The sequence below is a fragment of the Girardinichthys multiradiatus genome, chromosome 5, assembly GCF_021462225.1.
Source record: "Girardinichthys multiradiatus isolate DD_20200921_A chromosome 5, DD_fGirMul_XY1, whole genome shotgun sequence".
Taxonomy (NCBI): domain Eukaryota; kingdom Metazoa; phylum Chordata; class Actinopteri; order Cyprinodontiformes; family Goodeidae; genus Girardinichthys; species Girardinichthys multiradiatus.
Genome location: NC_061798.1, coordinates 1,543,287 through 1,570,568, shown reverse-complemented (window position 1 = coordinate 1,570,568; position 27,282 = coordinate 1,543,287). Strand labels below are relative to the sequence as shown.

At 41.7% G+C, this 27,282-nt stretch overlaps 1 protein-coding gene across 3 annotated transcripts in view; it reads left to right on the top strand.

The window, feature by feature from the left end:
• LOC124868071 (zinc finger protein 638-like) overlaps positions 1-26,910 on the top strand; it is a 33,547-nt gene extending 6,637 nt beyond the window's left edge. Inside the window, exons 3-26 of one of the 3 annotated variants that reach the window (XM_047364873.1) lie at positions 1,793-1,854; positions 2,064-2,093; positions 2,935-3,032; positions 3,252-3,368; positions 8,670-8,848; positions 9,038-9,253; positions 9,339-9,437; positions 11,396-11,430; positions 11,505-11,551; positions 11,876-11,907; positions 12,022-12,141; positions 13,133-13,264; positions 13,364-13,405; positions 13,953-14,090; positions 15,837-16,001; positions 16,095-16,436; positions 16,514-16,975; positions 17,062-17,229; positions 17,436-17,667; positions 17,738-17,968; positions 20,742-20,804; positions 20,934-21,017; positions 21,145-21,266; positions 26,626-26,910. In XM_047364873.1, coding sequence (XP_047220829.1) covers positions 1,793-1,854; positions 2,064-2,093; positions 2,935-3,032; positions 3,252-3,368; positions 8,670-8,848; positions 9,038-9,253; positions 9,339-9,437; positions 11,396-11,430; positions 11,505-11,551; positions 11,876-11,907; positions 12,022-12,141; positions 13,133-13,264; positions 13,364-13,405; positions 13,953-14,090; positions 15,837-16,001; positions 16,095-16,436; positions 16,514-16,975; positions 17,062-17,229; positions 17,436-17,667; positions 17,738-17,968; positions 20,742-20,804; positions 20,934-21,017; positions 21,145-21,266; positions 26,626-26,682 — 3,273 coding nt within the window. In that variant the 3' untranslated portion in view covers positions 26,683-26,910. Of the gene's footprint in view, positions 1-1,792; positions 1,855-2,063; positions 2,094-2,841; positions 3,033-3,251; positions 3,369-8,669; positions 8,849-9,037; positions 9,254-9,338; positions 9,438-11,395; positions 11,431-11,504; positions 11,552-11,875; positions 11,908-12,021; positions 12,142-13,132; positions 13,265-13,363; positions 13,406-13,952; positions 14,091-15,836; positions 16,002-16,094; positions 16,437-16,513; positions 16,976-17,061; positions 17,230-17,435; positions 17,668-17,737; positions 17,969-20,741; positions 20,805-20,933; positions 21,018-21,144; positions 21,267-26,625 lie in introns of all 3 variants that reach the window. The other 2 variants (XM_047364872.1, XM_047364871.1) reach the window with 2 other exon arrangements.
• Positions 26,911-27,282: the final 372 nt, after the last annotated feature.

The following is a 27,282-nucleotide window of genomic DNA, read 5'->3' as shown; positions in this document are numbered from 1 at the left end:
GCAGCTTCCTCTTGCCCTGATTATCCAACAGGAGATTGCTGTGACTGCTGTCTATTGCTGGTAAAATGACTGCTCATAAATACTCAACACAACCCCAGCTCTAAGGAATACATTTTGTTTTGGTTCCTGATTTATACCTCTACATTTTATATGCTGTTATCATGTAAACATTGACTGTAGAATGGACAGTTGACTATGTTGGATAAAGTTGCTAACATGAGAAAAGAACAATCCTGTAACATACACTACTCACAAAAAGTTAAAGGTTTTGAGTTTCATGGAAGGTTATTGAAAAATGTAAAACAATTCATACTAGAGTGATGTTATATCTTGAAATTTAAGCATTTATTTAGACTTATGTAATGGTGATTGATTTCTTCATCAAACTATGTACTGAAACAAAAGCCACCAACATTGGGTGAGTAAACTGCAACAACAAATTTCAATAACCTATGTTCTTGAGCATCAATTACAGCTTGATAAGCACAACTTATGTTGTTGACGTGTCACTTGTCTGCTGAGGCATGGCATTTCACTCTTCTTAAAGCAATATCCACAGGTTATGAAGAAGACATGAGGTTTTGGCTATCGCAGTACCATTCAAAAAGTTTAGGGAAGTTCTGTATGGACTGGACCCAACTTGGCCAGATTGTAGCACCACCACCTGCTAAAGCTCATCTGGGTAGAACAGTGTCATCATCCTTCCTCTCCAACAACATTGGCAGCCATCATTTCTGCTCAGTTTGAATCTACTTTGAACCAAGAACAGCAGTAAAACCCCTGCTTCCTTGTCCAGCGTAGATCATGCTGATGTAAGCGGTCTTGAATGGTCTGGTGGGACACTCGGGTGCTGTTTACCTCCCTTAAGCATGCTTTGAGCTGAGTGTTAATCACCATCCAATTCCGCAAGGCACCATTCACAATGAAGTTGTCATCAGCATGTGATGTGGCTAAAGGACGTCCACTACTGGGCCTTTCTGCAGCTCTTCCAGTCTCTGTTTCTCTGTTCCAACTTGCTGATGATACTCTGAGACGCTCTTTGCTCAGTGGCAACTTTCCTCTGAGAACGTCCTATTTGAAGCCCCCCCCAGTGGCCCTGTTCTGTTGATCCTTTGTGTCATCTTAGTTTATGATTTCTAAATGTGTACAGTGTGAAGTTTGTTATGGAGCCGCGTGTTACGAATAAACATTGAACAGTTGGACACATCCATTTAAAAGGTCTAATTAAATTAGCTCTGGTGTTTTTAGGTGCGTTCTGATATTTGATCAGGAAGTTGAAAATCTGTAACTTTTTGTGAGTTGTGTATTTGTGCTGGCCAAACCGACCTTTGTCTTGCTCACTTACTTGAAAATAGAACAGAGAAAATACAAAATGTTATCTGTTAAAAGGTTTTTTATTTGTTAAAAGTTATTTGGTCAGAAGCTTAACAGGGGATCAGAAGGATTTCCTGTGATTCTTGTCAATTGTGGGCTAGTAATGTTGCATGGAAATAATTGTGACACCTTGATGACAAATCACAATCATTCTAAGCTGAGGTGGAAAATAGACCGAATGTTATACATTACTACAGAAAATGGAGAGATGAATGGATGTGACCAACAACAGCAAAACTAAGTTTGTTGTTTGTCTGTGGACATGATCCATTAGAACCTGACAGAAATGTGCTGATATATGTCCGATTCTGTAAAGAGGACACAACATTTATCTTCATATATGTGACTTTTGGCTGTTTTCTCTGTGTCTCTGTTTGTAACAGTCATATTCTTATCTGCCTTGTTTTTTTACCTCCAGGACTGGGTTGGCCATATTAACACTGTTGATCACACAGCCGCCTGCAGAGACCTGCGCAACAAGTGAGGACATTTTAACGTATCCCTGACGTATATCTGTAGTATCAGCAAGCAGTAGCAACAAGCACTAGATTTGTTCTAACAGTATTTGTGATTATCATTTAAGCAGTTTGAGAGTTGATAGCATTGTATTGTATGTTCACAATCTGTACCTTCATTCAGATTCATCCCACAACATCCTAAAAACAGATCTTGTGTGTGTTTGTTTGAAGGTACCCTGACTGGAACCCAAATCTACCAAGGTTAGTAAGGCTTCCACTGCACATGAAGCCTGTTGGGGTCGCTTAGCCAGTCCAAAATGGGTAGTATAGGTTGCAACTGTGGCTCAGTGAGAAGAGTGGTTGTCTTGCAGTCTGAGGGTTGTGGGTTCGATTCCGGTTTCCTCCTGCCACTTGTCGATGTGCCCCTGGGCAAGGCGCTTAACCTCAAATTGTCTAAATAAAGTTTTACTCAGATTTTTCCTGCTGCCAGGTAGTGAAAGGATAAACATAAGTTTTTCCACCTCTTTAGATGCTTCAAACTCTTTGCAATTTTGTGTTGCTGCTTAGGTCATAACTACATAGCATAAATAGCACCAGAAAAAGAGACACAGAAAGGTTATTCTTTATACCTGTGGAACCTTATTGGTTTATGTCCCTCATTTATTGTCAGTTTGGTTGCTGTAAATGAACCTTCTCTGGTTTTATCATGTTATTCAGATGCCGGCATAAACAGACAGGCACATTTCATATGGTTGTGCATTTGTGCACAACCATATGAAATGGCATAAAACCTTGGAGTGGAATTCAGCATATATTCCTGGTTTTCCATGACTCTGTCTTGAGCCTTTAATGTAGAGAATGTTTGTTTTTTCTGAATAATGTCACAGAATGTTGAGTCAAATTGCATTTATCTGTTAAACATTTTTATGTTTTGTATCCAATCCCGAATGAGAATAGCATTGAGGCTTTTCAGCAGGATAATTGGGAAGGTTCTGGTATTGTTTTCTAGTCGGAGTGGGCGATACAGCACCCGTGCTCTGTGGGATCCTAAAGACGGCAATCCATTTGATTCCTCATCTCGATCCCTGTCTCGCTCTCCAAGTTCTCCTCAAGGCAAATACCGGAGAGAGGCCTACGTCCACCGGCCACATGGGAGGACTTATTCTTCTCACCAGCCCTCACAGCTCCACTACCACACAGGTATACCTCATTTCATGTTTAACACGTCAGTAAAAACTCTGTGCATAGAGTATGTAATTAAAAGCGTAAATGTGAAGCAATTCGATATTTGTTGTTTAGGTTCTAAACTGACGAGATTTGCAATATATTATCTTATGGACCTAGAAGATCCTCTGCTAAGACACTGAATTCACGTGATCTGTTGTGTATGTGCCGCTGACTGTTTCTGCCAATCTTAAGAACATGGTCGGTTTGAACACCACCACCACTCTGGTTCAAACACCCCTCCTTACTCCCACCGGACAATGCCACCTTCCAGAGAATCTTGGCCTGACAAGAGAAACAGGGAATCATCAGGTTAGTCTCTGTATTTCAATTTCTTCCTGCTGCTGACTCCAGCCTGTTTCATGGTCTATTCTTCAAAATGTGGTTTCTCGGGTTAAAATGCAGGACACTGGAGTGGGGTTTTGGTGGCTCTTAGGGGGTAATATCTAGTTGCTGCATGCAGGGATTTTCTTCTGCAGGCACCTCATGATATAACGCCGTTTATACCCACCCTTGAAAGCTGACATGATTTTAGAAAGCTTTACCGTTATCAGTCGCATAGGGTGAAAGGAAGTGGGAGCAGGCTCAGCGCATGCTCTACACTGAAATGCGCTGGCAAGAACACTGAGGGCCTGGTTCGTGTCCCTAGCCTTATGCTTGGTGGATGTGCCTGTGCCTCCCTCCTTTGTTGGAATTTGGCAAACGGGGGTGCCTACTGGAGTCAGGTGGAAAGCTGGCTCCCTGGGAGAGCATTTTGCCCCCCAGTCCTTCCCATCCCCAGACACCTCCCTCCTCCCATTCCATCACACTATCACTCATGTAGGGCCTTGGGGTGCGGGTATGTCATTGGAGTGCCTCAAGGGTTTTCCATCTCCGTGGTCCCATGGCAGCCTGGGCCCCAATTTTAATGTACAACTTAGACACTCGCACTTCTGTTTCATGACACCCACATGTGTGTCATGAAACTGCTGGATGATTAGCCAGTGACGAAGGTAGATTATTATGGGATGTTTAATGACTCATAACAATATGTTCATGTCAGTTGTATCTTCATAAAAATGACCACATGAATGTCTGTGCAAAATGAATGTTGTATTAAATGGCTTTGGATGATTTAATTTCATTAACTTGCCTCCTACTTTCTCTCACTGCTAAGCTAGGGTCAACTGTACGAGGATACTTCCTTCTAGAATTTTTTTAAAATAAAAGCACTTCCTGTTCTGTTCATTTAGAAGTGTAACACTCATTTATTTTCTTCTTACACTCTTTCATTACGTTGTAGTTTATACCTTGAATACATCTTTACTATTACTTAGTTTTAAATGTTGAAAATAGTTTGCCAATATTATTAAAACTTCTCCAGCTGACAGTGAGAAGAAAAAAGCTCTCCAAACCATATGTAGAGCATCATATATCATATCATATAGAGTGGACAATATGAAGACAGGGTTAAACGGGTGTTAAGATAGTCATTACAAAGACAAAAAAGCACTCCGTTTGATTTATTCAGAAATTCAACATCAACAGGTTTTAATTTAGCATTGTAAGTGTATTTTAGCCAAAATGCGGATGTTAGCTTAAATGCCAACATTAGCATTTTGGCTAACACTAGCATGTTGGCTAACATTATCTCACTATATATATATATATATATATATATATATATATATATATATATATAGTCAGTCAGTCAGTCAGTCAGTCATTTTCTACCGCTTATTCCATAGTGGGTCGCGGGGGAGCTGGTGCCTATCTCCAGCAGTCTATGGGCGAGAGGCGGGGTACACCCTGGACAGGTCGCCAGTCCATCACAGGGCAACATATATATATATATATATATATATATATATATATATATATATATATATTCAATATGTTAATTCAGCATTATAAGTTAAAATTATCCTAATTGCTAATGTTAGCATTATGTTAACATTAGCATGTTGGCTAACACTAGCATGTTTGCTATAATTAACGTACTCAATTTAATATGGTAATTTAGGTCTATAAGTGAAAATTAGACTAAATGCTGATGCTAGCTTAAATGCTAACAATAGTGTATGGGCTATCACCAGCATGTTGCCTAACATAAATGTAGTCCATCTATAGTGCTTACAACAACCTATATGTCTGAAATCGCCCTATAAGATTAATTACTGTTGTCTTAGTGTTGGAACAGCAGTACACGCTATTTTAGTGCCTAACACAAAATGGCCACCATGTAGTTGCCTCCTATGAAGATGGTCAAAGGGTTAGTGGCAGGGTAAGGTTTAGGCCATAGGACTGAATGAAAATGAATAGAATTCAATGCAAAGTCCTCAAAAAGATAGTAATCTATGAATGTGTGTTTGCATTTGTGTGTGTCAGTGTGAGACACTGAGGGAATAGAGGTAGAAAGAAAGACAGAATCACAGACATACATATACAGTGGGAGATACACAGAGATATAAATAGAACTGTGTGGAATGAATCAGCCAATCAGCAAAGACTGTCAGTGTAACTTGACACCTCGTGTTTCTCACTCACGCAGCACGACACTGTGTCTCATCCTGGCCTTGCTTTTTAACATGGAGGCGCATGATCCCGCAACTCGGAAACCATAGGGGCTGTTTACGTCATTCTTGGACCATTTTTATCAGAACGGACAGGGGAACGATAATATCATCAATTTTCTGTTGAAACTATAATAATAAAGACACAACACTAGGTGAAAAGAAAGGCAAACGGAGAAAAAAACAACACTGCCTGAACATGCTCTCGAACGTCTAATAACTCAGAAAATATAAGGGCTGTCGATTTGATTCATGCACCGTATGAATCAGCAGGTGTTGCTGAACCATCATGAGGCTTTTGAAGTTTATTCAAAAATCTGTCAAGGAGGGTTGAGCCTGTGAAAAAGTGGATCATAATTGTAAATTTTTAACCTGGTTGAAGGTGGATTTGTCACTCTAAAAACAAACCTACCTAATGGTAAAAGGTATCCAAATAATTTTTTGAACCGTAGACATCAGCAGACATCGGTGAACAGTCCTGGAGAATTTCACGTTTGTGCAATAGGAGCCAATAGGTGTAGGAGATTTGACCGTGTAAAAAAGTCAATGATTTAGAAATGTTTAAATTTCAAGCTTTTTGAGGAAGGACAGATTTGGTACTCTGAAACAGCCCTATTTTATGACAAAACGGTGAAAGGTATCAAAATAATTTCTTCACTTTAAGTGCCAGCAATGTCTGAAGAGTAATTGGTGCAAAGCTCATGTCTCTGCCTCGAATGGTTTACGAGAGGCGACGATGGGAAAAGATGTGAGTTTAAGGATTTTCTGCTCTGATTTTTTGGACTACATTATAAACTCAAAAACGTCAAAAAACGTTGACTTTGTAGAAGAACCGTAACAGAAAAAAAAAAGCTGAATTATTTGAAAATACACTGCTCAAAAAAATAAAGGGAACACTTAAACAACTCAATATAACTCCAAGTAAATCAAACGTCTGTGAAATTAAACTGTCCACTTACGAAGCAACACTGATTGACAATCAATTTCACATGTTGTACAAATGAAATAGACAACAGGGGGAAATCTTTGGCGATTAGCAAGACACACTAAATGAAGGAGTGGTACTGCAGGTGGGGACCACCGACCACTCTTCAGTACCTATGCTTTCTGGCTGATGTTTTGGTCACTTTTGAATGTTGGTGGTGCTTTCACACTCGTGGTAGCATGAGACGGACTCTACAACCCACACAAGTGTCTGTCAGCGTAGTGTCCAGAGCCTGGAGGCGCTACCAGGAGACAGGCCAGTACACCAGGAGACGTGGAGGAGGCCGTAGGAGGGCAACAACCCAGCAACAGGACCGCTACCTCCGCCTTTGTGGAAGGAGGAACAGGAGGAGCACTGTCAGAGCCCTGCAAAATGACCTCCAGCAGGCCACAAATGTGCATGTGTCTGCACAAATGGTTAGAAACCGACTCCATGAGGATGGTATGAGGGCCTAACGTCTACAAATGGGGGTTGTGGTCACAGCCCAACACCGTGCAGGATGCTTGGCATTTGCCAGAGAACATCAGGATTGGCAAATTCGCCACTGGCACCCTGTGGTCTTCACAGATGAAAGCAGGTTCACACTGAGCACATGTGACAGACGTGACAGAGTCTGGAGACACCGTGGAGAGCGATCTGCTGCCTGCAACATCCTTCTGCATGAGCAGTTTGGGAGTGGGTCAGTAATGGTGTGGCGTGGTATATCTTTGGAGGGCCGCATGGCCGTCCATGTGCTCGCCAGAGGTAGCCTGACTGCCATTAGGTACCAAGATGAGATCCTCAGACCCCTTGTGAGACCATATGCTGGTGCGGTTGGCCCTGGGTTCCTCCTAATGCAGGACAATGCTAGACCTCATGTGACTGGAGTGTGTCAGCAGTTCCTGCAAGATGAAGACATTGAAGCTATGGACTGGCCCGCCCGTTCCCCAGACCTGAATCCGATTGAGCACATCTGGGACATCATGTCTCGCTCCATCCACAGACTGTCCAGAAGTTGGTGGATGCTTTAGTCCAGGTCTGGGAGAAGATCCCTTAGGAGACCATCCGGCGTCTCATCAGGAGCATGTCCAGGCATTGTAGGGAGGTCATACAGGCACGTGGAGGCCACACACAATACTGAGCCTCATTTTGACTTGTTTTAAGGACATTACATCAAAGTTGGATCAGCCTGTAGTGTGTTTTTCCACTTTCATTTTGTGTGTGACTCCAAATCCAGGCCTCTATTGGTTAATAAATCTGATTTCCATTGATGATTTTTGTGATTTTCTTGTCAGCACATTCAACTTTTTACAGAACAAAGTATTCAATGAGAATATTTCATTCATTCAGATCTAGGATGTGTTATTTGAGTGTTCCCTTTATTTTTTTGAGCAGTGTAGATTATTGGCTTGTGAACATTTTAAAAGTTGAATAGTGTTTCTAGCTGAAAGTATGTAAAAGTAGATTCCTCTATGCTTTGCATAGGGCATGGAACGCATTGCTTCGCAATGTATTGCAGGCCTCCGTGCATTGCTATGGCAGGCCCCAATGAAATGTTAAATAATTAAAGAATAACTGTTAATAAATAATACAAGACTGAAAGATAATTAGAAAATGTTCATGTGGCCATTAATGCCCAAGAAGAAACGGTACATGTTTGGAATCCTAATCAACAGGATGCAAGGTTAGAGGTGACCTACATGTCATGTATTTGATGGGAAAATGCCTTTCAGTCATTACAGACTTGATACTTGACTTGGAATTAGGGTTAAAGACTTAAGAATTGACCTGGACTTGGAAATAACTTAATTTTGGCTAGCCTTCTTTTATCTATAAAATTATGTCGGTGGTGCCTGTATATGGCAGCCTCACTTCTGTCAGGCTGCCCAAGGGCAGCTGTGGTTACATTGTAGCTCACCACTGTCAGTGTGTGAATGTGGCTATGAATAGGTGGATGACTGATTGTCGTATAAAGCGCTTTGGGGTCTCTGGGGACTTGATAAAACGCAATACAAGTTCAAGCCATTTACCATTTTACCTTTCCCTTTAAAGTTTAGCAGTTTTACATCTTATATGGTTTTTGCTGCTTTTGTACAGGAGGTTACTCTCACCGCGGTGTTAAGCGTCCTCATGATGCTTTAACCAAAGGCTCTGCTGACACCACCCAACATCCTTCCTCCCCTGCAATGGGACATGGATCCAAACGTGGGCCCCCAAAGGCCTCTGTTAAAAGCACCAAGGCTGCACCAAAACCTGCAGTTAAAACAACCAAGATGGCAAGTTCTTTCTGGTTAATTATGCAAACGTACTTTGCTCTGCAAGGAAATGACTAAAACCTAAATGTTCTGTGTTTTATAGAAAAAATACGGTTTGTTTTAAATCAACAGTTTTTATTTTAAATGATTGTATACCCGTTAGCTAGAGATGTTAAAAGCAAACATAGCTGGATTTCATTTTTTTTCCAGGCTGTTAAAAGTCTACCAGTCAAGAAGAGGAAAAAGGTGCTGGCTCCATCCTCTCAGAGCACGTCTTTTGCAGATCGCCTGGTTTATCTGACAGGCATTCCAGTTGATGCAACAGAGCAGGAAGTGACTGACTTAGTTAGTTCTTTTGGAAAGATCAATAATGTAATTCTCCTGCCGTGCGCCGAGGAAGAGAGTGAGAAGGGCCAAGGACAAAAGGTCAGCTTCAGTGTAAGAAAGAAACAGGAAACGTGCCATACTCTGTGGTTGACACATTCCGACTGATACTCTGATCTGTTTGCAGGCGTCTGTGTGTATGATGAAGGCAGAGGATGCTCGGGCTCTGTCTTCTGCTTCAAAGCTCGGCATCAGAGACCATGCCGTTGCTGCCTCAGCCGCCAAGGTAAATACACAGCAGGAAAAGAGGCAACAAACCTGAGATGTTGGAGTTACAGCGGGAGAAATTCTGTTGATCTTTAATCAGATGTTCTCTTGTGGATCCTGCTTTGCCATCTGAGAGAAGAGAATATTTTGGTTTTTAACTCAGATGTTTCAATCCACATCCTCACTCTCTGTCTCTGAAATCTATACGTGATTTTGCAGTTGTTTGGTTTGTTTTTAAAGCTTCTCTTGGCTTGCCCTATGAAGATGCCCCTACTCCATTACGATGCTGTAAAAACAGCCATTTTATTAGACTGGAGCAACCCTTCACTTATTGAACAGTTCTTCTTTTATTGATACCCATTAAAACTGTCTTGTTTTAAGAATTAATTGATTTCACTCTCTAGGTCATTTTGTCATATTTTGGATTTGATTTTTTTCCTGCTAATACTTGTTTTTTTGTACTCTACAGTCTGCTTGTTTTGAAATCTGTTTTATAATTTTTTTTCATATGATTATTGATGTGACTGGCTTAATATACACTGCTCAAAAAAATAAAGGGAACACTTAAACAACTCAATATAACTCCAAGTAAATCAAACGTCTGTGAAATTAAACTGTCCACTTAGGAAGCAACATTGACTGACAATCAATTTCACATGCTGTTGTGCAAATGAAATTGACAACAGGGGGAAATCTTTGGCGATTAGCAAGACACACTCAATAAAGGAGTGGTTCTGCAGGTGGGGACCACAGACCACTCTTCAGTACCTATGCTTTCTGGCTGATGTTTTGGTCACTTGAATGTTGGTGGTGCTTTCACACTCATGGTAGCATGAGACGGACTCTACAACCCATACAAGTGTCTGTCAGCGTAGTGTCCAGAGCCCTTCAGTGTCCAGTGTCCTTCACCATGACCGGTTTGACAGTGGGTCAGTAATGGTGTGGGGTGGCATTTCTTTGGAGGGCCGCATGGCCGTCCATGTGCTCGCCAGAGGTAGCCTGACTGCCATTAGGTACCAAGATGAGATCCTCAGACCCCTTGTGAGACCATATGCTGGAGCGGTTGGTCCTGGGTTCCTCCTAATGCAGGACAATGCTAGACCTCATGTGTCAGTGGTTCCTGCAAGATGAAGACATTGAAGCTATGGACTGGCCCGCCCGTTCCCCAGACCTGAATCTGATTGAGAACATCTGGGACATCATGTCTCGCTCCATCCACCAACGTCACGTTGCACCACAGACTGTCCAGGAGTTGGATGCTTTAGTCCAGGTCTGGGAGGAGATCCCTCAGGAGACCATCCACCGTCTCATCAGGAGCATGTCCAGGTGTTGTAGGAAGGTCATACAGGAATGTGGAGGCCACACACAATACTGAGCCTCATTTTGACTTGTTTTAAGGACATTACATCAAAGTTGGATCAGCCTGTAGTGTGTTTTTCCACTTTCATTTTGTGTGTGACTCCAAATCCAGGCCTCCATTGGTTAATAAATTTGATTTCCATTGATGATTTTTGTGTGATTTTGTTGTCGGCACATTCAACTTTTTACAGAACAAAGTATTCAATGAGAATATTTCATTCATTCAGATCTAGGATGTGTTATTTGAGTGTTCCCTTTATTTTTTTGAACAGTGTATATAAAGAGTAGTCATCGGGCAAATAAGAAGCTGTGAGTTCGACTCTAGCTTCCCTTGCCACATTTTGATGTGCTTCTGAGCAGGGCACCTAGTCCACGTTACCTATCAATGTCCGTATGGGTGGGTGGGTGTGCGTGGGGGATGTGTGTGTGTTGTGAACTTGTTGGGTAAATAAGTTTTGAGTTTAAAAGCAGGTTGTTGGTTGGTTTTAACTATAAAATACCTACACAGGTTAATGAAACTGTGTAGCCTTTACCATGTCCATGAAGCTTCTAACCCAGTAATTTCACATCGAAATAATGTCACTTATTCTAGAATCCCTTTTGTTTTTGTTCTCCCAGAAACCTGAGGATGGATTGATTTCTGATGCTAACAGGTTGGGCACCCTTTTAGTTTCTAACTTTGCAAACTGAACAGGCAGCATTGACTGAACTGTTCTTCTCCTCACAGTAAGCCCGATACAGAAAAGGACAAAGAGGCAGCAGAGGACAACTCAGGTGGGAAACCTGTGCATGGTCTCCGTTTGAATCAGCCATTCTTCACACAGTAGCAACTGAGTTTGTCAGTAAATAGAACTGGTGATCAAGTAGCTTCTGCCCCAAACCCATTTGTGTAAAGCTTTGTTTGGGTTAAGAGTCAGAGTGTTAGCCCCCACCCCCCTTCTTCCTTCAACTTTGCACATTTGTTTGATGCACATGTGAACATTAAAACAATAGTTCTGTAATTTGGTTCATTTGCTACTTCTGTCTCTGGAGCAGATTGCTTTGATGAATCAGTTCTGACTTTTTCCCATTTCCTCACTGTCTGACTTTTTCCTGCAGGAGGTGAAACTGACCTGAAGATTTTGGATCAGGTACACTACCCAAATACTGATTCTTGACTGGACACCAGTCCAATTTTAAACTTGCATCACTTTAAGCCCTATTTGATCCTGACCCCCATGATCTCCTAATGCTGTCCCAAGCAGAAGTGGAAGGTGTTGATCACCGGACTTCCTGACAGTGGCTGGTCTGAGTGTGACATCATTCACCTTGTACAGTCCTTTGGGACACCCTCTGACATCATCCTGGCAATTCACATGGGAAAGGTTAGCATATTGCAGTCTTTTGCATCTTAAAAACAAAAGTAATGTCTGTAATTGAGCTATATTTATTATTCTACATTATTAACCAGTAGAGATGTACTGAGAGACTTTCTGAATTCCTTGATCGACAACATGGAGGATCTTTGAAATCATTTTCATTTGATTCTAAAACCCTTAGCATCCCTTCCACATGGATGCTTTTACATTTACACATCTTCGAATGAAATGTTTCCATAGAAGACAGCCATTTTTTCTGATGCTTCAAACTGACCTAAAAGGCAGCTTTTGTTTTTTTGTTTTTGTTTTTTGTTGTTTTTGTGTGTTTATTAATTGAAAACTGACTCATAAGTTCCAAGAATTCCACTGGCTGATCCCACTGAATGTGCGTTTATAAGAGTGTGGACAGAGTCTTTGTGTGGATGATTTTAACAGAAATGTGACTTTGTTTTGGAGGGTAGAGAACATTGTGTCAGTGAAATATCTTCAAGATGCGATGCTGTGCTCTTTAGTGTAAAAGCCCTGGGGTCAATAAACTTTGCCTTTTCTGAGTTAGTAGGGAACTTGGACATCGCTTGATCCATGGTCCTCAGGTTTATGACAGCAGAACAATCAGCTGGTTTTCTTTCAGTCTCCGGGTAGAACAGTGTGATATGGTTGTCTATGTTTGTTGTGTTTCATTATATTTCCTTTCAGTTTTACGCAGCTTGCATATGGTGTGGTGTTGTCCCTGTTGTGCCAAAGTTGCAGGTTGAATTTCTTGCTCAGCCATCTCCTTTTGACTATTACGTGTGTTCACTAGAAACTGTTTGGGTACTGTAGATACATTCTTCCTAGGTCTGCCTTTTTACATTCCTTAAAACTAGGTTAACCGTAAACATTAATATAGTCAAGTTTGATTTTTCTTAATGGATTCCGAATGCTGCTGTCGGCATCGAAAAAGGGATTTTTATTCCTGCTCCTAAGGAATGTTTTACATGTTGTGTTTGCATGTCAGGCTCTTGTGTCGTTTCCTGACCTGGAACTTGCAGAGGAGATCGTGAAGGTCCACAGCTTTAAGCCGGCCATGTTTAAGAACATCGAGGTGAAAATGAGCCTGGTCAAACAGCAGATCGGACTCAACACTCCGGTAGTAAATCTGTTCTTTTCTATTAGATTTTGTGTTCATTTTAAAGAGATTTTTGTGTTTTTCGGTGAACTAAAACTAATGGAATTCTGTCCTTCGCAGGTGGCTCTTTATAATCTCTTTATGGGATCACTGGATCCATTGGTGAGTATTGTTGGGCTGTAAGTAATTATTTTTTCCATTGAGAATCAGATGGACCATGCTGGTACTACCAACCAGCACGGTGGTGCAGTTGGTAGTGTAGTACTGTTGCCTTGCAGCAAGAAGGTCTTGGGTTCGATTCCTGGCCGGGGGTCTTTCTGCATGGAGTTTGCATGTTCTCCTCATGCATGCGTGGGTTCTCACCGGGTACTCCGGCTTCCTCCCCCATTCCAAAGACATGCCTGTTAGGTTAATTGGTCTCTCTAAATTGCCCTTAGGTGTATGAATGAGTGTGTGCATGGTTGTTTGTGTGTTGCCCTGCGATGGACTGTCAACCTGTCCAGGGTGTACCCTGCCTCTCGCCCATAGACTCCTGGAGATAGGCACCAGCTCCCCCGTGACCCACTATGGAAGAAGCGGTAGAAAATGATTGACTGACAGAATCAGAATCATTACTACATTGGTCTTCCATCAAGGACTGTCTGGCTTGCTCAGTTTGTGTTCCACTGAGGTGGAGCAGCCTTTTATGAACTTGCTGTCTGTCACGCAGGAGAGTCCAGCTCTAGTCGGGTGGAGCAGTTTGGTTGTGATCAGAAATGTTCCAGACACACCTGCTGACTCCACCGAGGTCCTGAAACTGATGCGTCGCTTTGGGACAGTCATCAAGTCTCTTGTGGTCAACAACATGGTAAGGGCTGGTTAGGACCTGAGAACGCTCAGGTCCTCTCCTGGGACTACATACAGGTCCTTCTCAAAATATTAGCATATTGTGATAAAGTTCATTATTTTCCATAATGTCATGATGAAAACTTAACATTCATATATTTTAGATTTATTGCACACTAACTGAAATATTTCAGGTCTTTTATTGTCTTAATACGGATAATTTTGGCATACAGCTCATGAAAACCCAAAAATCCTATCTCACTAAATTAGCATATCATTAAAAGGGTCTCTAAACGAGCTATGAACCTAATCATCTGAATCAACGAGTTAATTCTAAACACCTGCAAAAGATTCCTGAGGCCTTTAAAACTCCCAGCCTGGTTCATCACTCAAAACCCCAATCATGGGTAAGACTGCCGACCTGACTGCTGTCCAGAAGGCCACTATTGACACCCTCAAGCAAGAGGGTAAGACACAGAAAGAAATTTCTGAACGAATAGGCTGTTCCCAGAGTGCTGTATCAAGGCACCTCAGTGGGAAGTCTGTGGGAAGGAAAAAGTGTGGCAGAAAACGCTGCACAACGAGAAGAGGTGACCGGACCCTGAGGAAGATTGTGGAGAAGGGCCGATTCCAGACCTTGGGGGACCTGCGGAAGCAGTGGACTGAGTCTGGAGTAGAAACATCCAGAGCCACCGTGGACAGGCGTGTGCAGGAAATGGGCTACAGGTGCCGCATTCCCCAGGTCAAGCCACTTTTGAACCAGAAACAGCGGCAGAAGCGCCTGACCTGGGCTACAGAGAAGCAGCACTGGACTGTTGCTCAGTGGTCCAAAGTACTTTTTTCAGATGAAAGCAAATTCTGCATGTCATTCGGAAATCAAGGTGCCAGAGTCTGGAGGAAGACTGGGGAGAAGGAAATGCCAAAATGCCAGAAGTCCAGTGTCAAGTACCCATAGTCAGTGATGGTCTGGGGTGCCGTGTCAGTTGCTGGTGTTGGTCCACTGTGTTTTATCAAGGGCAGGGTCAATGCAGCTAGCTATCAGGAGATTTTGGAGCACTTCATGCTTCCATCTGCTGAAAAGCTTTATGGAGATGAAGATTTCATTTTTTAGCACAACCTGGCACCTGCTCACAGTGCCAAAACCACTGGTAAATGGTTTACTGACCATGGTATCACTGTGCTCAATTGGCCTGCCAACTCTCCTGACCTGAACCCATAGAGAATCTGTGGGATATTGTGAAGAGAACGTTGAGAGACTCAAGACCCAACACTCTGGATGAGCTAAAGGCCGCTATCGAAGAATCCTGGGCCTTCATAAGACCTCAGCAGTGCCACAGGCTGATTGCCTCCATGCCACGCTGCATTGAATCAGTCATTTCTGCCAAAGGATTCCCGACCAAGTATTGAGTGCATAACTGTACATAATTATTTGAAGGTTGACGTTTTTTGTATTAAAAACACTTTTCTTTTATTGGTCGGATGAAATATGCTAATTTTGTGAGATAGGAATTTTGGGTTTTCATGAGCTGTATGCCAAAAATATCCGTATTAAGACAATAAAAGACCTGAAATATTTCAGTTAGTGTGCAATGAATCTAAAATATATAAATGTAAAATTTTCATCATGACATTATGGAAAATAATGAACTTTATCACAATATGCTAATATTTTGAGAAGGACCTGTATTTCCAAAATTTAACTCTCCATATATCTGTAACCTTTTGACTGATCAGGTGAACAAATGTCATGTTCTGTTGTTCTGATTAGATCATTTGTGAGATGGCCACCACAGCCATGGCCTTGTCTGTATACAAACGCTTCCTGATGTTCCCGTGCATCATCCAAAACAATCCCCTGCTCTTCTACCGCAAAGCCGACCCCAAAGCTCACACACAGACCAAAGTCATTCCTGCATACTGTGATTCATCTGAGGTCAGTAACTTGGTAGAAGCTGGAAGAATCCTTCTGGATGAAAATGTACAAATGTGCTGTTTTGACGTAGTTTCCTCTGTGTTTGTGTTGTAGAATAAACCTGCAGATAACAGCTGTGCAGCTGCAAAACATTTAAAACAAGATGGGGTATCACATCAAGATTATCGTGAAGAGAAACATTCTGATGAAAAGACAGAAACTGTAAAGAAAACAGAGGCAGAAAATCTGACGGAGAAGGAGAGTAAAAACGACCGTGTGAAGGAGGAGGAGCTCTGTGTCTCTGTGTCTTCACCGGCACCAGATTATAAACCAGACAAAGATGATGCTGAAATTGCAGAAGTAAACAAAGATGTCAGTGCGTCGGAATTAGGAAATGTTGTGGAGACCAAAACCCCCGGCCCCAATGCAGAGACGGCTATGCCAGAGCTTCCCAAGGTAAAACATCCTGAAGCTGTAGCTTCGTGTCTGGTGGAAATAAGGTTTAGTAACGTCCTCTCTTTGGTTTCAAACAGATGACTCAAGCTATGGTTAACGCTCTGCTGGTCGAGTGTAGAACAAGAACTGCTAATAGTCTCAACAGGACAGCAGCGCCCCCCAGTGGCGACCAGGGTCAAGCAAAACAGGAGAAGGAAGATCAGGAAAAAACAGCAGACAGTACAAAAGACTTGGCTAAGAACACCACGGAAGAAAAAGACGAGGAGGCAAAAAAACAGGACAAAGAGAGAAAAGAAAGGGAGGCAAAGAAAGAGGAGAGGAGAGAGAGGGAGAGGAGAGAGAGGGAGAGGAGGGAGAGGGAGAGGAGGGAGAGGGATGAGAAAGCCAGGAAAGATATTGAGAGGAGGGAGTGGGAGAGGAGAGAGAGGAGGAGAGGTTACGATGAGAGGTCAACTGGGTCAAGATCGTCCTACAGGCAAGAAGGACACAGGCCGAGCTGGAGGGATGACCGCTACAGAGGAGCATCTGTAAGAAGAAAGGTTAGAGCTGTCCTAGACGAGCTGCTACAGAAAGCTCCAAGCTCATTTTCATCTGGGAAAAACCCCTCTGCTCTTTGTCCTGTCAGGATCAGCTGGAGGAGGACCACTCTGATGAGTTCCCTTTCAACATGAGTGACTTTGTCACAGTTGATGAACTAGGAGATGTGACTGACCTTCCTGATCTTGCTGTTCCCATGGAAACCTCAGATAAAAGGGATGCAGCTCCCCAGACTGAACAACAGGAGGTCTACAAGGTACAACTTAGCTTTTAGACCTTTTAACCTTCATTAATTTCCTTGCTTACAAGAATGTCTTGAGACAAAGATTTTGTTTTTACTAACTTAAATAAAAATCGCCGAGTTTAGGTCACAATCCTCCAGCCTCGGAGCCACAGCATGGTTCTGGAAATGTGCAAGGCTTTGATTTCCTCTTTGTAATAACACAACTCTCCTACCTCCAGGACACATCTGGGGAGAGCACAGTGACTCAGGAGGCAGAATCTGACGAGAAAGTCCCAGAATCCAAACATGGGAGCAGTCAAACACCTCAGACTTTAAACAGCTTGGAGTCTGGTCAGGACCTAAATGCTGCAGAACCCCCTACAGCAGCTTCACACATTCACATGGCTCCGAGTGAAACAGAGGGCCAACCACAACCAGAGGCATCCAAGGATAACATAAACGCTGAGCCAGGTACAACTAAAGGAACACGGTTAGTATTATGGCTCCGTATTGTTTTTTGACCTCTGCTGTTGCTCCTCAGACATCCTGCTGGCTTCAAACCCAGATGCTGAGCCCATTTCCAGCTCTCCTCCTGCAGTTCCAGCTCAGTCCACCTCAAATAGCCCAGCTGGTGCAGCGACTGCAGAGAGTGATGAGAGGAAGAGCAGGGCTGTTGACCACAGGGAGGCTCAGAATGAGGGGCTGATGAAGGCGTCAAACAAACAGGTGGAGCAGCCCATGCAGGATGAAGAGAAGACAGATCAAGCTCTAGGTAATAAAAATGAGAACAAACAAGTTAACCCCAATTTTTCCTTAATCTCTTTTGCCCTGTGATGGACTGTCGACCTGTCCAGGGTGTACCCTGCCTCCCGCCCATAGACTGCTGGAGATAGGCACCAGCTTCCCCATGACCCACTATGGAAGAAGCGGTATAGACAATGACTGACTGACTGACAAACAAGTTAACCCCAATTTTTCCTTAATCTCCTTTTAATCATGAAAATCTCCAAATCACTCTCTCTGACAGTTAGCATCTCGGTCATTAAATGCCCTTTAACTGGCTGACTGCATGGCAAATATCACATCCAAACAGTCCTCTGTGACTATGATATTCCTCCAATTAATATTGCGATCACCATTTTAATTCAGTTTATTGTGAAGCTTAAATTGTCAGTTAATTTTTTATTGTTAATGTTTTATTATTGAAAAAGTTCAGCTCTAGCACTGTTTTAATGTCCTTGCAGGGATGGTGGTACTGAGAACTACTGGTGTTGACTGACACAATATTTGTCACTGTTAGTAATGAGTTCTTCTCATTTGTGGTTGAAAATACAACTGCAAGTTGAAAATCGCTGGTCTGCAGGTGTTTAAATGGAAACATGTTAAAGCTGGTTTCTACAAGAACTTTAGCAGAGTCATCTGGGGAAGCAGCAGCAGCTCCAGGAGTCAGAAATACCACTTCTTTATTTGTTTGTTTTGGTTCTAAGAGGTTTATGGTTTGTAAGATCTCTAAAAGATATTCTTTTTAATTTCACACTTGTAAGGATCAACTAATGGTTTTAGGAAAACAGGAACTCAGGTTTTGCCTTCATGCTACATTGTGTCCTCTTATGGTTAAATTAGGAGCTCTGAGACCTCATGTACAAAGCGTGCATATTCACAAAAACCTTGCAGCACAACTTTAGATGTACAAAAATGAATGTTGCATAAAAGTTTGCGGAAATATATGGAAATACCTTTCGTGAAAATGGGCGGAAGCCACGCAAACTAATAACTATATATAACGACAATAATTAACTACAGAGAACTAAAACTCACCTAAATCCACTTAAAAATGACTCCATTCAGTTTTATTTCATTCACTGAGAATCAAACCTGGCGTTTCTTCATGAGTTTCTGCTTTTATGGTTTAAACCAGAGCAATGAAACTAGCCTCATACAATAACGCAACACATGTCAGAAAATAATGGCAACAACCTCAGTCGGATCTAAACTGTAAAACATTTCTGTTTTTGCCAACTTGGATGGAAATGCGGATCGGTCTGTACGCTGATGAGCATTCAATGCATGTGAATCATCTAAGCACTTTCATTCTTACTGATAAAGAAAACTGTGTCAGATCAGCAGAATAATTCCAACAAGCCTGTTGTGAATTCCTAAGGTGGACAAGATGGAGACAGTCACACATCCATAACCCGGTAAGGTTACTCCTAATTGTGGAACGATGGCAGCTTTGGCAGAGCTAAAGGACATCCCCGATGAAGGAATTCTGAGATCATAGTGACCTGCTGGCACATGATGACGCATGGCTTATCAGCTGGTTTAGATTACCCAGGGCAGGAACTGGCAAGAACAAGAGCTCTGCACAGAGCTGGCCCCAGTGTTGGAGGGAAACCAAGAGATATGGTGTGTTGTTGGTGCCAGTTCAAGTCATCCCTGAGCCATATGGGATGACCTCATCCGTATGTTGCTCTGAAGGTTCCCCTAAATTGTGGCTCTCATTTGCAGCGAGGAAATGATTTCTGAATGTATTTAGAGCAATGGACTGCACTCATGCTCCTATAAGGGCCCCACCTGGAAGTGAATATGCTTTAGTGAATAGAAATCATTTTCATTGAATATATGTGCAACCTATGTGTGATGTGCCTCACTAATGCAATGGCACATTGGTGTCCTTAACTCATGATTCCTTTATGCTATAATGATTATGATTATGCCAGTTATATTAGTTGTGTTGGAAATAAACCTTCAGCGGGCTCTGTGTAGTAATGGCTGCTTCTAAGTCATTATTTATGTGACGTCCTGAATCGTTTTAAAGATTTAAAATACTTCAAATAGTGGGTGTGGTGAGTTTTCCTAATAGAAATATGGGAGGCATATTCACGTCATGATGATCAGCATTGAGCTATGGTTGAGCTCAGGGCAGCAGCTAGACGGCATCTAAAGCAGACAATGTAGAACTAAAAGGGTTCAGGCCGACAAACGTTTAATTTTCCGCCAGGTTTTAGTCACAGATGTCTTTCAAGAAGTTGTTGGTTTGCTGTAATTAAATACAAACATCCCTCATGGAATGTAGACAAAGTCTCTCTTAGTGTTTTTTCCACAGAAAGGAACTGGTTTGATTCTTTGACTGTCACAGCAACGTTACCATGGTTATTTGGACATGTGGTCTTCCGGTTATTTATACTACTTTGCAAATGTATTTAGGAGCGGAGACCAGGCAGTCCGAGCGCCATGTGCTGCTGCACCAAATTCTCTGCAAATTGGGATGTATGAAGTGTATGTATGTGTGCGGTGACATGTCTACGCACGGTTTCGTACATCTGAATTTTTTTGTGCTCTGCCGCAAGTTGCAGAATTTCTCCTTACCACAAACATGTTAGTATGAAAGCTGTGCACTCTTTCGTACATGAGGCTCCTCTTTCTGCAAGTGGCCATGCAGGATGATAGGGTGGCACAGCTACAGTTGCAGGCTGGTTTGGAGACTTTCTAGAAGTGACTCATTGAGGTCATTATTCTTTGTGATTTATTTTTTTATTTGGTAGAACCAGAGACTTCACCTGTGCACAGTGGAGCAGTGGGGGGGCTGCCAGTTGTCCTGCAGACAGGTAAGGGAACTCAGCTGGTCAGCTGGAGTGAATTGAACCTCCATGTGAAATATTACTGTTAGTAAATCTGCCTTTTGAGGAAAAGGAATTATTTTTTCTTTCTCACAAAGAGATTTGTGTCTCACACAGAAAAAAGTTCTGAAGACAACACCGACAACACAGGGGAGAATGTGAAGAAGCTCCTGCCTCCTTATGACCCGAGTAAAGCTGTTGGTATGGAACCTTCCATAATACACCAGCGATGTGTTATTGATTGCATGTCACTAATGCTACTGTAAAGACCTAGTACCTGTGGAGACTGATGCAGAACATTTACACTTCATGGTTTGTCTTTCTACAGGTATGGAGTACTTGTTCCCAAAGACTGGCTTCTTCTGTAAGGTGTGCAGTCGATTCTTCACTGGAGCCAAGGTTGCGGAGATCTGCCACTGCAAAACTCTGAAACACTATGAGAACCTGCAGGTGAGCTGACAACTCGTCAGTTAGTGTTGAAGCAGTAAAGGTGGTACCACCCACGAAGATGATCAGTTAGAAACACACACATCAGAGTCTAAAGTGCTTATTTTCCATAACTACAGTGACATCATCGATCCAGTTGTCTGGTAATGTATCAGTCATCTATGAATTACATACAGTCCACAGCAGGCACCTGTAAATGTTAGAAATGTGTACAAATATAAAGTCTATAAAACATTTACTTAGCTCTGCTTAAATATGATGGATTCATTGGGAAAAAGAAGATTTTTCACAGAAATCTGTTTATTTCAAGACATTATTTTCCTTATTTCACGAAGTACAAGTTTAAAATCTGAATATCAAATAAACTTAGTCTTTTTATATTGATTCATATTTAAATACAGGGTTGTGCAGTCTTTGAAAGTTCGCAAAGGTCTGGAATTTGCTTTTATGTTTCCAGGGCTGATTAGGTATGGAGAGAAAAAATGGTGTTGAAAAATGTTTCTAGACTTTTTTTCCTCCTTCCGTTACCACAAGGATAAATTTATTTATTTATTTTTTTTTAAGAATTTGTTTCGGCACTAGAGGCCTTTATTTTTGACAGTAGGCAGACAGGAAGGAGGGGCAAAGAGGGGGATACATTTGGCAAAGGTCACCAGATCCGGGACTCGAACCCGGGACGGCCGCTTCGAGGACTATAGCCTCTATATGTGGTCGCGCGCTGAACCCCTACACCGCCAGCGCCGTGCCCGATTAAATTATTTTTAAGTTACAGTGAGAGACACAAGTATTTGATACATTGCAGATGTTGCAGGTTTTCTCACTTGCAATGCATGTAGAAGTCTTTAATTTTTATCATAGGTTCTCTTCAACTGAGTGATGGAATCTAAAACAGAGTTTCCGCGGGGTCTTAAAAAGTCTTAAATTTTAAAATCGAAATTTAAGGCCTTAAAAAGTCTTAAATTCACTGAAGTTTGTGTTCTAGGTCTTAAATAATGTTTAAACAGGTCTTAATTTTCCTACATCCATGTAACACTACCTGTATTGCTCTAGATGGTGCTATAGATTTTTTTACTCCCCGTGGAGTTGTAGTTCTTTCTTTTGCTAGTCCACATATAATTTTGCTGTATTAAGACTACAAAGACCAACATGCATTTTGTGTAATTGGCGCGAATCTCGTTGGGTTTATACCACAGACGTACAACTTCGTCGGCTATGGGGAAGTGTAAGTTTAGCCATTCTTAGCTGGAAAAAAATTAATTTAAGGCTTGGTTAAAACCAGTTTCGGACAACGTATTTGAAGCCTGCTGCTTCTTATGCAAAAAAATAATTAAACTTGGAACGGTGGGTGTACGGGCGTTGGAGTCATGTTCAGAGTGAAAAGCATCTAAGTGCTGTGAAGAGTTTTCAGCAACGACAGCCTTCAGCTAGTTCTGCCAACTATTCAGCCCCGGGCCCAGCACTATCTCCACACTGCCCTCGCCTGGGCAGCAGCACCGCAAGTCCGGTAAGCGATCTCCTGGCTGTGTGCTTTGGGTTGTTGTCATGATGGAAGACCCAGCCACGACTCATCTTCAATGCCTTTACTGAGGGAAGGAGGTTGTTGGTTAAGATCTCCTGATACATGGCGCTGTCCATCCTGCCCTCAATACAGTGCAGTCGTCCTGTCCGCTTTGCAGAAAAGCATCCCCAAAGAATAATGTTTCCACCTCCATACTAGAGGGTGACACGGGAGTGGATTTTCTCTCCTGTCCCATCCCGCTCCCACAGAAAAATGTCCTGTCCCATCCCAATCCCAGGCCAGCATAACAAAAAAAATCCTGTCCCGTCCCACTCCTGGTGAATTGACTCCCACTCCTGTGCCACTCCCATTTTTGTTTTCTTGATTTAGTCTTTTGGCAATTTCTTTGTTTGAAGGACCAGTTAGGTCCCTGTTTTTAGCTGTAGTAAAGGCCAGTTAAAGTAAAAAGAATAATTATGAAGAAATAATAAAATATCAAACAAGGAAACAGACCATGCCTATCTTAGCTGAATAAATAAAATGTACATAATTGTATTTTACTCATTTATTAAGTGATTGTTTCCTTTGAACAATGACATTACTTTTATGTTTCAAATTGCTGAAACAAAAGAAAAATGCACCTAGCAAGAGTACTGTACTTGGTGAACAAAAGGCCAAAAAGGCATTACCTTCACAATTTAGAAACTGTACCTCAATAGTTCACAGCCCTGGTCCTCAGGGACCCCTTCCCTGCAAGTTTTAGATGTGTGTCTGCTCCAGAACACCTGATTCAAATTCTGACATGACCTCCTATACAGGCATCAAGAATGGAGGGTCAAACTGGACAATATTAATACAATAAAATCATCATTAAATAAATAAATGTTGTGAATGTCCCATAAGTGAAGTAAATGTAACATGAAAGAAATATAACATTAAATGTGCCATTAAATTAAAGGTACCATTTATTTATTTAATACATCATTAGAAACAATAAATGTACCATTATATCATGAAATGGACTATTATGCAATTAAATGTGCCACTAAATAATTAAGTATAATTTTAAAGACATGACGTAATTAGTGGTACACTTAATATTTAATGATGTATTAAAATAAATTGTACATTTAATGGTACATTCAATGTTTTTTCTATTTCACAACATATTTATTTAATATCTTCCCTTGATGAAGCCTTTCCCCTCTACTGTGGCAGAGGCTCTTAAATCTTTAGTGCACATGCGAGCAATTTTGTTGGTCAGATGAGACTTTTCACATGATGGTACTTTTGGTTTGATGAATGAAGAGATGCAGGTCTGATTTAATCCAGAATTTGCCAAACAAGTGTGCATTAATCACTGGTGAACTTAATTACGACTAAACACGTTTTACAAGCAGCTGACTGCGTGTTAACACCGCTGCATTCAACTCTCCTGAAGTTCGGTAATATTTGCGACTTTCCTGTCAGCTCTATGAGTTTAATAGATAAGTCCTTACTTCTGACTTTACGTTACAAATCCAATTTTACCACGTCCAGTTCTCCACCTGCGTTTGCTCCCTCCATTCTCTACGCAGGTGGAAAACATCGATCAGAAACACTGTTGGCTTGTGGGTCGTGTAGTTCGTTTGACTCGCATTATAGTATAGGCTTTTTGGACAAAAACTACACAATGGTGGCGTCGATCCAAGTTTTTTTTTCTTAAAGTTTATAACAAAGTCTCAGTTGTACATTTCCAAAAACAATTGATCCTAGTTTATTTTCCCTCCTATTGGTTAGCTCCCGCTCTCGTTCATTTTTTATCCTGTACCGTCCCAATCACGTGATCTTTACTAATGCTGTCTCCCGTCCCGCGGGATTCCCGTGACCCCTGGGATTCCCGAAAAAATGTCAGCCTCTACTCCATACTTCACGGTAGGGATGGTGTTCTTGGGGTTGTACTCATCCTTCTTCTTCCCCCAAACATGGTGAGTTGAGTTTAGACCAAACAGCTCTATTTATGTCTCATCAGACCACATGGCCTTCTCCCATTCCTCCTCTGGATCATTCAGATGGTCATGAGCAAACTTCAGACGGGCCTGGACATGCGCTGGTTTGAACAGGGGGACCTTGCGTGCGCTGGAGGGTTTCAATCCATGATGGCGTAGTGTGTTACTAATGGTCTTCTTTGAGACTGTGGTCCCAGCTCTCTTCAGGTCATTGAGGTTCTGCTGTGTAGTTCTGGCCTGATCCCTCACCTTCCTCATGATCATTGATGCCCCACAAGGTGAGATCTTGCATGAAGGCCCAGACCAAGAGAGATGGATCCAAGTGTGTGGACAGCTGTCTTTAATACAGATAACGAGTTCAAACAGGTACAGTTAATACAGGTACTGAGTGGAGAACAGGGATCTTAAAGAAGAACTAACAGACCAGGGATTCTTACTGGTTGATCAAAGACTTATTTCATACAATAAAATGCTAATTAATTACTTAAAAATCACACAATGTGATTTTCTGGATTTCTGTTTAAGATTCCGTCGCTCACAGTTGAAGAGTACTTATGATAAAAATTAAAGACTTCTACGTGCTTTGCAAGTGGGAAAACCTGCAAAATAGGCAGTGTATCAAATACTTGTTCTCCCCACTGTACTTTCTGAATACACACAAAATAGGCCTTTTCAGTATCTGTTTGGTATCTAGATAACTTTAAAGTCAGCTTGAATTAAACGTGACTTTGACTAAAACATGACGAGACGTGTGTGAGCTTTCCTTGAGTTCATGAAAGGATCTGTGGACATACTTTAAATTTGATTCATCTGAAAGAAAAACCAAATGTATTGCAGCACACACACTCACACTCAACAGTACAGACACATTTTAATATTGGCCACTACTTACTAGGGAAATGTCAGAGGGCTTAAGTACAGGGTGCATGCAAGTCATGTGGTAATAAGCTATCAAAAAATATTATTGTAAGACTGAAACTAAGATGGCTGCCAAAAACAACACTGCTTTTAAAGACTCTCTGTTTGATCCTGGGCTTTCTATTCCAGGGTTCTGCAACCTCTGTGATGAGGAGTGCAATTTAATATTTCAGTAAGCCATATTAATTGTTACATTAACAATACATTTAATTACACTGCAGATCAACAGTTATCCACTATAGATGAAAACTTATTGAACTATATTTACTTACAGATGCTGGCAGATAAAGACCCCCATAATAGCAAAGGAACCATACAACAGAAAAAACAAATCATTTTTATGCTCTCCTCACACTAATGATATAAAAATAAACTGGGCCACCATGATGTACTACACAGAGATAACTGGTAATGAGATCCCTGCCCCTGCTCTGTGTTTGCCAGTTCTGTTATCAGGTCAATACACACTCCATAATCACGCACAGCTGTGGATTTCAGCTGCTGCCATAGTTCTGCCAACTCCCCCACAGAGTAGAGCTCTTCAGTTCAATCAGCTGCTTCTCTGTGTCCTCTAGATGCAGCCAGTTAAAGGAGACAAATCCATCTGATCATTGAAGCTTTCTGGTTTGATCAGAGAAGAAAACATTGATTGTCCTGAAAGTCCCAAAAGCATGTTGTGAATTCTGTCTTAAGTCTTCGAATGTATTTCTGTGCTGCTGATGCTGCACTGAGCAGACAGTTCCCTGGGGCGTTTCGGGTGGCAGAACGTGGAAGTTTTAAAAACGCTGAAAAAGCCAATGTGTCCCACACATCATGCTTGTCTGAAACAGTTTGCCTACCAGTGGGAAGGAAGTTGCTGGTTAGTTGGTCTTGTAAAATAAGACATTGAAGCGAGCAAAAACACAGGACAAAGGCACACTGGCATCTTCATGTCTGATTTAACTTCGTTCTTTTTCAGAAATTCCTGCAGAATCCAGAATCCTCGAGCATGGCTGTGAAAACGGACTCCAGCTGAACATGGTTCTGAAAATCTGTAGTTTCATTTAGTTTGTCTCCTTGTGTGGTTTCATTTTATGCTTAGGGTCCAGATTTACATTTTGTCATGGAGTAGTTCCATGTTATTTCTTAATTGAAATGTGTTAACTTTACTTTTATGTAACACGAAGAAAGGAAAATGTGCAGATTGTGTTATTGCTTCCAGCAGGAACTGTGCACAAATAATAAATAGTTTTTTTTTACCAAACGGTTTACCTCCAGTTATTTCAGGTTGTAAGAATAAAAATTTAAAGGAAGCCAAAGTTATTTATTGTCTGTGGTCAGAAATCTACCCCGGCCCTAATAATCAGGATGTTTGTGGTCAAATGCTACTTTTTATTTATTTCAGGAGGTAAAGAGTCATCAGAAGCAGTTTGGCTGAATCATTTAGTCTTTTACTATACACTCACCGGCCACTTTATTAGGTACATCTTGCTAGTACCGGGTTGTACCCCCTTTTGCCTTCAGAACTGCCTTAATCCTTCATGGCATAAATTCAACAAGGTACTGGAAACATTCCGCAGAGTTTGGTCCATCTTGACATGATAGCATCACACACATGCTGCAGATTTGTCAAACC